Source organism: Hypomesus transpacificus, chromosome 5 (genome assembly GCF_021917145.1).
Source record: "Hypomesus transpacificus isolate Combined female chromosome 5, fHypTra1, whole genome shotgun sequence".
Lineage (NCBI taxonomy): Eukaryota > Metazoa > Chordata > Actinopteri > Osmeriformes > Osmeridae > Hypomesus > Hypomesus transpacificus.
In genome coordinates this window covers 202,827-214,412 of record NC_061064.1, presented here as the reverse complement: position 1 = coordinate 214,412, position 11,586 = coordinate 202,827, and the positions used below count along the sequence as shown (strand labels likewise).

Here is an 11,586-nt window from a genome sequence, read left to right as displayed (position 1 = left end):
GGCTCTCCGCTCGACTCTCACAGCGTACGAGAAAACGTGTACCGAGATGAGACGAGAAGGAGGGAGGGAGAAGGTTCCGAATAACAATCCCAGTCACTGCTTCTTTCTCGGGTCGAACGCGGTGCAACACTCTGTGTCGAGCACTGTGGCATGTGAGAGGGAGGGGGGGGGTGGGGGGGGAGCGGGGGGTGACCCAAACCGATGTGAGTGGCAGCCAGGCAATCTGCAACAGAGTCTGAGGTCATCGCCACCCACCCTGAAATATGGCCCGATCAATACTAGCAATGAGAGAGTGCCGTGACGAGGGGTCCATGGATACCTCCATCCAGGAGGAGATGGATGCATGTCCCATCCTTCAGGGGTTTCTGCCCTCACAATAGTTAAGGTGAGCCACGCCGCTCACCTTACTGGTTTGAATGGAAATCCTCTGGTCTTCATTCACTTCTGTTTTCCGTAAGCGTCGCGTCCGGGGGGAAACATTGTGTGGACTCCCATCCGTGGACCAGGACTGCTGAATCCAGGCAGCATACAGAAGAGCAGAAATCACTTCAGACTGACAGCCAATGACTCAACAGACCCCGAGACTGATGCTTTTGAGTGGAGGAACGACAGTGATGTAGCATGCAGTGATTATGAACTACTGAAGCAACGAACAGCACTTCATGTATAGGATTGCGATGACAAAGATCTATTTCAGGTACCTTGAAATGTAAATGTTTTCTGTATTCTGTCTTGCATGGCTCTCCTGAGACGATTCATGTGGGGACAGCCTGCTGGATGTGCCCTCCATGCTGGAGGTCTTCATGTGGGGACAGCCTGCTGGATGTGCCCTCCACGCTGGAGGTCTTCATGTGGGGACAGTCAGCTGGATGTGCCTCCACGCTGGAGGTCTTCATGTGGAGACAGCCTGCTGGATGTGCCTCCATGCTGGATGTGCCCTCCATACTGGAGGACTTCATGTGGGGACAGCCAGCTGGATGTGCCCTCCAGCTGGAGGTCTTCATGTGGGGACAGCCAGCTGGATGTGCCCCCCACGCTGGAGGTCTTCATGTGGGACAGCCAGCTGGATGTGCCCTCCATACTGGAGGTCTTCATGGGATGGTTTAGCATCTTCGGATGCCCTCTACCTCAGAGGAAAATAGAACCAACATGAGTGTCCCTCCTCTCTCCACATCCTGCTCTCCCTCTCCCCTCCTCTCTCCACCCCTCCTCTCCCTCTCCCTCCTTTCTCATCTCTCCTCTCTCCACCCCTCCTCTCTCCATCCCTCCTCTCTCCACCCCTCCTCTCTCCACCCCTCCTCTCTCCATCCCTCCTCTCTCCATCCTCCTCTCTCCACCCCTCCTCTCTCCCGCCCCAGAAAGACTCCCGAGGGCCATGTCTCCTGGACGGTGATGTTCCATGGCATTGGTCTGCCTCTGTGTCTCCCCGACTCAACCATGGAGGGATAAGTACCATACAGTCTGGAGAGCACTGTCCAAGGGAATCGTCTGCCTATCCCTAATGAGAGGATATCGAACGCAACACAGACACGAAACATGAAGGCCAAACGATAGGGTTGGATATTAGTTTGACTGTGGTGCAGACAGCAGTGCTCTGGAGGACCCGACTGGAGCAGAGACCATGTTGCTGTGTCTGTTTATCACAAGTGCAACTTGCCAGCTGGACTGGGACCCGATCCGCTCACTGAAGCGTCGACCACGTTTTGACAATGTGACATGTCACCTGACGTGTCACCTGACGTGTCACCTGACGTGTCCCAACACAGTCCTAACTTTCCTCCCCGAGCAGACAAGAACAACAGTGTGTGTGGGTCTGTGTGTGTGTGTGTGTGTTTGCATGGGTGTGTGAGTGTGTGTGTGAGTGTGTTTGCATGCAGATCAGTGAAGGTCACAAGGGTGTCTGACCCCTGGATGGTGAGGTGACCTCTGACCCCTGGATGGTGAGGTGACCTCTGACCCCTGGATGGTGAGGTGACCTCTGTAGGGAGGTCCAGGAAGTGAGAGAGCAGGAGGCTGTCCCAGGTGGCTGTCCGCATCTGCAGTGACCAACTCTGCCTCTCCCCAGAGGGTCTCTCCCCCCTCCAGTCACACAGCATCAGAAGGCACAAATGTGACCACCGTTTGAGAGTCAACTGTTTGGTTTCGTAAAGGGGAAATCAGTGTTTAGTAATCAAGCTTTACCAGATGATGCAGCGTTTGAAAGTGTCTAATCTCTCCGTTTGTGAACCTGTGAAGAAGGCAGACGTGAGGACGTGTGGGGTGAATCCCAGCAGATCCCGTGTGGAGAAATACCTTATCTCATCAACTATCCAAGGTCCATCCATGTTCCACCCAAGCACACCCAACCCCCCAGCCTTTCTCCCTCTCTCTCTCTCTCTCTCTCTCTCTCTCCATTTTTCTCTCTCTCTCTCTCTCTCTCTCTCTCCATTTTTCTCTCTCTCTCTCTCTCTCTCTCTCTCTCTCTCTCTCTCTCCCTTCTCTCTCTCTCTCTCTCTCTCTCTCTCTCTCTCTCTCTCTCTCTCTCTCTCTCTCCCCTCTCTCTCTCTCTCTCTCTCTCTCCTCTCTCTCCCTCTCTCTCTCTCTCTCTCCCTCTCTCTCTCTCTCTCTCTCTCTCTCTCTCTCTCTCTCTCTCTCTCTCTCTCTCTCTCTCTCTCTCTCTCTCTCTCTCTCTCTCTCTTTCCTTCTCCCTTATCTGAAAATCTGCTTGCTCTGCTAGTACATAGCCCACCCTTTTATTCTTTTTTTTTTTCTGCGGTTCCGACCCAGAGTCGACTCTTACTTCCACTCTGCTTTATCTGGGGGAGCCCCCTGGGCGCTCAGACACACAGAATACTGGGCTCTGCACATTTAGGTTGACAGATTAGTTTACATTTGGTTTGACCACCGCGAGAGGAGGACTCGGGCTGCCTGCATCCTCAGTCGGTTCTGTATGGGAGAGAGAGAGAGACAGAGACAGAGAGAGAGACAGAGAGAGAGACAGAGAGAGAGAGAGAGAGAGAGAGAGAGAGAGAGAGAGAGAAAGAGAGAGAGAGGGAGAGCATCAATAAGAGGCAGTGGGATAATTGTGAACCTTGACCCGACCGGACCTGCCCTGGCTTCACAGTCCTGTGTCTTTAAATATGAGATGATTCATCTATATGTGAGTGTGTACTGTACAGGCCAAATAAAGCAGGCATGAGCCCCAGGGACTATTCTGCTTCTAAATTAGTGGCCACTGAAGGCTGTGTTACGGAAGACTGCATAATCAGCTTCCAAGTGAGTGTAATTCAACGCTGACCATCTCTGGGAAGAGTCCCCACAGTATAGGAATGAGTGCTGCATGTGTGCACGCGTGTGTTGTGTTTTGTCTGTGTTTGTGTGCGTATGTGCTCATTTCAGGAATAAGTCGTTCAGCGGTTGATTGGCGTGGATGTTTCTCCGTTTCCCATCTGCTTCCAAAAATATGACAGATATACAGAAAGGAAAAAAGGACAGGATAAAAAAAAGTTCAGGTCATTTCTCTTCCAGTTATCGCCCCCCCCCCCCCCCCCCCCCCCCCCCCGATGGGGGAAACTGAAATATCAAATGAATGTGCGCTGTGTAAATCTGATAAACGATTCCTCGTCTTTGCGAGGCCACGAGGCCACCTTCAACAGTGTAGCGCAGATGCTCTGAAGCTTGCCAGATCCCTCGGCTGAGCCCGGATCCCCCTCCCCCCCCGCCCCGCCCCCCTCCCCCCGCCCCCCACACCCTCTGTGGGGGGCATCCCAGCTGTTCCTGCAGGGAAAGCACTGTGTCTCAGACCACCCAGGCCTGAACCACAAATCAACGGCACCGTGGACAAACCTCCAAAGACCCTGAAGCAGTGAGCTAGTGAGGCTACGCTATCCTGCCCGCTGTGAGAGGTTGTCATTACGCTATCCTACACGCTGTGTGAGGTTGTCATTACGCTATCCTACACGCTGTGTGAGGTTGTCATTACGCTATCCTACACGCTGTGTGAGGTTGTCATTACGCTATCCTGCCCACTGTGTGAGGTTGTCATTACGCTATCCTACACGCTGTGAGAGGTTGTCATTACGCTATCCTACACGCTGTGAGAGGTTGTCATTACGCTATCCTACACGCTGTGAGAGGTTGTCATTACGCTATCCTACACGCTGTGAGAGGTTGTCATTACGCTATCCTGCCCGCTGTGAGAGGTTGTCATTACGCTATCCTGCCCGCTGTGAGAGGTTGTCATTACGCTATCCTGCCCGCTGTGAGAGGTTGTCATTACGCTATCCTACACGCTGTGTAAGGTTGTCATTACGCTATCCTGCCCGCTGTGAGAGGTTGTCATTACGCTATCCTACACGCTGTGAGAGGTTGTCATTACGCTATCCTACACGCTGTGAGAGGTTGTCATTACGCTATCCTGCCCGCTGTGAGAGGTTGTCATTACGCTATCCTACACGCTGTGTGAGGTTGTCATTACGCTATCCTACACGCTGTGTGAGGTTGTCATTACGCTATCCTGCCCGCTGTGAGAGGTTGTCATTACGCTATCCTACACGCTGTGAGAGGTTGTCATTACGCTATCCTACACGCTGTGAGAGGTTGTCATTACGCTATCCTACACGCTGTGAGAGGTTGTCATTACGCTATCCTACACGCTGTGAGAGGTTGTCATTACGCTATCCTACACGCTGTGAGAGGTTGTCATTACGCTATCCTGCCCGCTGTGAGAGGTTGTCATTACGCTATCCTACACGCTGTGTGAGGTTGTCATTACGCTATCCTACACGCTGTGTGAGGTTGTCATTACGCTATCCTGCCCGCTGTGAGAGGTTGTCATTACGCTATCCTACACGCTGTGAGAGGTTGTCATTACGCTATCCTGCCCGCTGTGAGAGGTTGTCATTACGCTATCCTGCCCGCTGTGAGAGGTTGTCATTACGCTATCCTACACGCTGTGAGAGGTTGTCATTATGCTATCCTGCCCGCTGTGAGAGGTTGTCATTACGCTATCCTACACGCTGTGAGAGGTTGTCATTACGCTATCCTACACGCTGTGTGAGGTTGTCATTACGCTATCCTACACGCTGTGTGAGGTTGTCATTACGCTATCCTGCCCGCTGTGTGAGGTTGTCATTACGCTATCCTACACGCTGTGAGAGGTTGTCATTACGCTATCCTACACGCTGTGTGAGGTTGTCATTACGCTATCCTGCCCGCTGTGAGAGGTTGTCATTACGCTATCCTACACGCTGTGAGAGGTTGTCATTACGCTATCCTACACGCTGTGAGAGGTTGTCATTACGCTATCCTACACGCTGTGTGAGGTTGTCATTACGCTATCCTGCCCGCTGTGAGAGGTTGTCATTACGCTATCCTACACGCTGTGAGAGGTTGTCATTACGCTATCCTACACGCTGTGAGAGGTTGTCATTACGCTATCCTACACGCTGTGTGAGGTTGTCATTACGCTATCCTACACGCTGTGAGAGGTTGTCATTACGCTATCCTACACGCTGTGTGAGGTTGTCATTACGCTATCCTGCCCGCTGTGAGAGGTTGTCATTACGCTATCCTACACGCTGTGAGAGGTTGTCATTACGCTATCCTACACGCTGTGAGAGGTTGTCATTACGCTATCCTACACGCTGTGAGAGGTTGTCATTACGCTATCCTACACGCTGTGAGAGGTTGTCATTACGCTATCCTACACGCTGTGAGAGGTTGTCATTACGCTATCCTACACGCTGTGAGAGGTTGTCATTACGCTATCCTACACGCTGTGAGAGGTTGTCATTACGCTATCCTACACGCTGTGTGAGGTTGTCATTACGCTATCCTACACGCTGTGAGAGGTTGTCATTACGCTATCCTGCCCGCTGTGAGAGGTTGTCATTACGCTATCCTACACACTGTGTGAGGTTGTCATTACGCTATCCTGCCCGCTGTGAGAGGTTGTCATTACGCTATCCTGCCCGCTGTGAGAGGTTGTCATTACGCTATCCTACACGCTGTGAGAGGTTGTCATTACGCTATCCTACACGCTGTGAGAGGTTGTCATTACGCTATCCTGCCCGCTGTGAGAGGTTGTCATTACGCTATCCTGCCCGCTGTGAGAGGTTGTCATTACGCTATCCTGCCCGCTGTGAGAGGTTGTCATTACGCTATCCTGCCCGCTGTGAGAGGTTGTCATTACGCTATCCTGCCCGCTGTGTGAGGTTGTCATTACGCTATCCTACACGCTGTGTGAGGTTGTCATTACGCTATTCTACACGCTGTGAGAGGTTGTCATTACGCTATCCTACACGCTGTGAGAGGTTGTCATTACGCTATCCTACACGCTGTGTGAGGTTGTCATTACGCTATCCTACACGCTGTGAGAGGTTGTCATTACGCTATCCTACACGCTGTGAGAGGTTGTCATTACGCTATCCTACACGCTGTGAGAGGTTGTCATTACGCTATCCTACCCGCTGTGTGAGGTTGTCATTACGCTATCCTACACGCTGTGTGAGGTTGTCATTACGCTATCCTGCCCGCTGTGTGAGGTTGTCATTACGCTATCCTACACGCTGTGAGAGGTTGTCATTACGCTATCCTACACGCTGTGAGAGGTTGTTGTTGTTTTATAATCCTCCTCCATTGTCGTAACATCAAACGCAGTCTCCGTGTGTTCAGGAAGGGCATGGCTGAATGCTGAGGCAAACCTGGAGGGAGATTCACAAACCAGTTTAACTCAGAGCAGCGGCCTGCGAAGAGTTTGGAGGCAGGCCAGAGGCAGGCAGGAGGCAGGCAGGAGTCAGGTAGGAGGCAGGCAGGAGGCAGGCAAGAGGCAGGCAGGCAGGAGGAAGGCAGGAGGCAGGGCGTCCCAGCGGAGCTGAAGAGAGGTACTTCCCCTTGAGGGAGTTAAACTGGTTAAGCAAACAGAACTATCTCCCCCGGCAACTGGGCAGACGTACAATATGGAAGTAGGTAAACATGTAGCATTTTACCAGGGAGGATGTCAGGTTCAGACAGCAGAGCGCTCAGGGCTGCTGGTTTCAGTGCTGGAGTTTTGTGAGATCATCAAGACTCGTTGTTTCTTACATCAAAAGGTAATCCATATTCTGTAGTTCAGTCACAGATAGACAGGTAGACTGATGGATGAGACAGACAGACAGATAAATAAGAAAGGCGGATAGACAGACAGACAACAGATGAGTCGAGGGTGAGTAGATTCTGATTTGAGCTTTGTTCCGCAGGCCTTTTCTGCTGTGGTGAAAATCATTCCTATTCATCATCGGAGACCTGATGGCTTTCCTCGTTACAGTAATGACTTAACAAGAGTCCTCTAGCCAGCAGGAACACAGGCATCACGGGGTCCTGCCCGGCCAGGAACAGAGCGCTCAGCTCTGCTCCTTCCTGCCTCACAACGTCATTTTGCACAGCCGGGAATCGAACCGGCAACCTTTATTTACATTTATTCATTTAGCAGACGCTCTTATCCTTCAGATTACTAGCCCGATTCCCGGTCAGCCACCTGCCTCCCCATATACACGGCAGCATATATACAGCTTTACTGTGTGTAAACTGTCTCATACGCAGACTCCTGTACTGTACGTAGACTGGTGCACTGTGCAGACTCCTGTCCTGTTATACTGCACCGGCCCACAGCAGCCAGTCATATTTCCATAGAAACCTCTGAGGTTGTAGCTCTCCGGTGACTGTAAGCAAGCAGGAACTCCATCAGAGTGACATTTTCCATCTTTTTTCCCTCGCAACCTTGAGGAGGACACCGCCCCCCCCTCCCCTTTAATGTCTCTAAACGACTCTCACCTTTTGCCCGGCGCACCTGTGCAGAGTAAACATTGACCAAACTGCACTCTACTATTTTCATAACAGTATTATGCAGAGTGATTTATCTGTAGGGGCTTAATTGACCTCATGCAAGGTGCTGGTGTTCCAAGACTGGGAGGCAGTTAGATTAATGCAGCAGAACTCTCCATTGACCGGGATGGGGCATGGGGGGGGGGGGGGTGCGGGGGGGATGTGTGGGGGTGCAGGGAGTGTGTGGGGGGGGCGTGTGTGTAAGGGGTTTGTATTCGGTCTTGGCTACGATTTATTAGGTACGGTTTAATGTCTTGGGTAGGATTTATTGGGTACAATTTCATGATAATTGGTTGTCGACTACAGTATGCAGTTACCATTCTCACCATATGTTTAACTCTCCAGCTGTTCAGTGTACACATGATTCCAAGGTTCTTCTAACGGTTTTGCATTTCCCGTTATGTGTTAGTCCTTTAGTAAGCTTTGATACAGACGCAGTACATAGACAGAGTCCAGAGAGACCAGGAGGATCAGAAACGTATGATTCTAATGTCACGTTGACAGAGTCATTATTTACAAAACTACTCTTTCTGGGAGCGATTTTTGTTAGAGTGTGCTAATCATACAAATAATTATTGGTGGGGAGGGGGGGGGGTGGAGTGCTCTGGGCAGGACTGGGTAGATCAGGCTGGTGCATGCTGTGGCTTCAGCCCCAGGTCTCAGAGTAATCACTAAGCAGGTGTAGGCAGAAAGCCTTGTGTTTCTCCTTACATCCACATCATATCACACCTTCCCCAAAACATTGATGGATTAAGAAACACCATCTGTTTCAATCTTCACTGTGTCGCGGCACTGTGTTGTTATTAATATTAAACACTGTTCCACCTGGATTTAATCCCATCACCAACGGCATGCATACAGTACACTGTCAAGGGACATTTGGAAGGCTGTTAGTTTGATTGAGTGTGAATGGATCTCTCACTCGGAATGTTTGTTACTGTTAAGACTGCGCTTAAGGGGAGTTTTAACGAAGATCTGGTACTTCCACTAAGCAGTTTTATTCATGATTGCTCTCTGCTGCTAATCGGTATGCTAGCCGGGGCCAGCAAATGGCTGTGACTGTTTTGTGTAATCTATCTGTGCTCTGCATCGCCTGTCACATTAATGAATCATCTGTTATCAGGTATTATAGGAGAAAGGAGGCCTTTTTAACGGACCCCCTTCCCTCCCCCCCCCCTTGTCTCTCATCCGATCTATCCATGTATTGATCAGACTACTATGAATGTAGCCAATGAGGCTTTGCAGAGTGCAGCGGCTTGCCGGGGTCGAAACAGCATCCGTCTCAATTCATTTCGAAACCTTGGCGACGAACAAGACGCGCTGCTGCCCGGACGTGTCCAGCTGACCGTGGTAGATAGCCCTCCCCCTCCCTCGCCCCGCCCCGACACCCCCCTCCCCCCCTTGGCCCTCGCCCCGACCACCCCCCCCCCCCCCCATGTTTCCACTCCCCCCCCCCCCACTTCCACAGCGCCCACGGAGAAATGTGAAAAGTGTGTCACTCCTGAGTAACATGTCCAAATATAGCTGAGCTCAAAGGGGAGGCAGCTGCGTGGACAGAGACAGGGACATGAGCTCTGTGACATGACTGTGTGACGTCACACGCACGGACATGATCTGTCCTGTCGTGACGTCAGGGTCTGGGATGATCTGTCCTGTCGTGACGTCAGGTGCTGGGATGATCTCTCCTGTCGTGACGTCATGGTCTGGGATGATCTGTCCTGTCGTGACGTCAGGGTCTGGGATGATCTGTCCTGTCGTGATGTCAGGTGCTGGGATGATCTGTCCTGTCGTGACGTCAGGGTCTGGGATGCTCTGTTCTGTCGTGACGTCAGGTGCTGGGATGATCTGTCCTGTCGTGACGTCAGGGTCTGGGATGATCTGTCCTGTCGTGATGTCAGGGTCTGGGATGATCTGTCCTGTCGTGACGTCAGGTGCTGGGATGATCTGTCCTGTCGTGACGTCAGGGTCTGGGATGATCTGTCCTGTCGTGACGTCAGGGTCTGGGATGATCTGTCCTGTCGTGACGTCAGGGTCTGGGATGTGTTGATTTCCTGCGTGATGACATCACGTTCCTGGAGATGATATGTCCTGTGGGAAGGTGTTACGTACTCAGATATGTGAGCCACTGAGGGTGTTGCACACTCGGAGATCATCTCTCCTGTGTGATATGTCACCTACCAGCAAATCGTTCAGTTGATTGATTGTCCTGGACTGGTGACCTTTCCCAGTGTTGCTGCCCAGTCCTGCTGTTAGAATGTGTGTCAAATGTATTTCAAATGTTTCAGGCAGTGTAGTTTCAGTAACAGTGTTGTGCATGTCTGCTGTTCAGGTCTCCTCTGAGCCAAGGAAGGTTGAGGTTTTTTGGGGGGGATGTGACATTACCTGTCCTTCTGGTCCTCGTGTGTTTAATGCTCCAGACACGCGTCTCTGGACCCAGTCATCCTCCTCCCCTTGAAACACAGAGGCCAGGGACTCATGGATTATTAGCTTTGAGTTTTTCTGCAGCAGTTGCAAATTACCTTTGTGTAAGAAAAAGATATCATCTCATACCTTGTCCTCGATGTCTCAATTAATTAGTCCAGATGGATGCTTTATGGTGGTAATCAAGTACATTGAATTAAAAAACACTTTCACAAAGAGACCAGAACAGCGTCCTTATGCATGGTGTTGTTGACGAGGTTATAACAAGTTATGACCCGATACATGTGTTGAAGTAACCTTGAAGGGTTATAAATTCAGAAGGTGACTCGTGAGCAATCGCAGTTCAATCCGTTTGAATTTACAGCCAGGAGTCATTCACCCCCACAGACGTCCTACTCAATAGCAATGATCTCATTCCATGGCATGTATGGACAATACCGACAGAAGTATCTGTCTGTCCTGGGTCATTGGGATGTATGTTAACCTTCTGACCCCTGTACAGCTTGTCTAGCCTGAGGGAAAACGATGTGCTTGGAACTCAAACAATATTCTTGAACAAGCCGCCTGGAACCACCTGTAGGTCTGCTTGACAAACCGTTACCATCGTTATTTCAAGAAAAAGTGAATTATGTTGATCATTAACGTGTGATAATCCTCACTGGTCATACCTGGCTAGCAAAGTCAGTGAGCATTTGTCTAATGTGCTCTGTGGTTCCTCCTCTCTGTTCCTGATAAAGCCCTGCTAGCCACCTCATCCTGTGAGTAGCTGTGGAAATGAGCGGCCCTGTCAATTAACAATTCCCACGAGACGACGGAATCCCGAAAGGAATCCCGGCGAACGATTAACCCGTTCTGTCCAGCCTGAAGGTCTGTAATTGGACTTCCCCAGAGTTCTCCTCCCGTGTACATTGAACCAGCTCACTTGGGAGCTAAGATGTGGTTACTCTGCACTGTGCTTGCTTAATACAGACCTTCTCTTGATTCTGACCGTTGAAATATTGTTAGAACTATGCATTTCCCATCCTTCTGCTGTACTTTCCATATGCCCGACTTCGCTTTGGATCGTCTGCTAAATGCATAAAATGTCAACTGTAACGCGATGAAGGCGGATGCTGAAATGCGTTGCTTCCTCCTTGACCTGGTCGGACACAAACACAGACATTACCAGGTGTGTCACTCCGGAGATTATGTCATGAATGGACTGATCCACGGTGAAATTGGGACACTTCTTCACTGATTGCGATCGATATTTGATATCTTCTGGGGGGAAAAAGACAGATGAAAAACTGTCATTTTGTGTGTACGTGAGTGTGTGTGTGGTGT

General features: G+C 50.7%; 1 protein-coding gene across 1 annotated transcript in view; it reads right to left on the bottom strand.

Annotated features, from left to right (window-relative positions):
• LOC124468234 (gamma-aminobutyric acid receptor subunit alpha-3-like) overlaps positions 1 to 1,110 on the bottom strand; it is a 15,617-nt gene extending 14,507 nt beyond the window's left edge. The window contains exon 1 of the mRNA XM_047020893.1: positions 921 to 1,110. Within this exon, the coding sequence (XP_046876849.1) occupies positions 921 to 1,110 (190 nt within the window). The remainder of the gene's footprint in view (positions 1 to 920) is intronic.
• Positions 1,111 to 11,586: the final 10,476 nt, after the last annotated feature.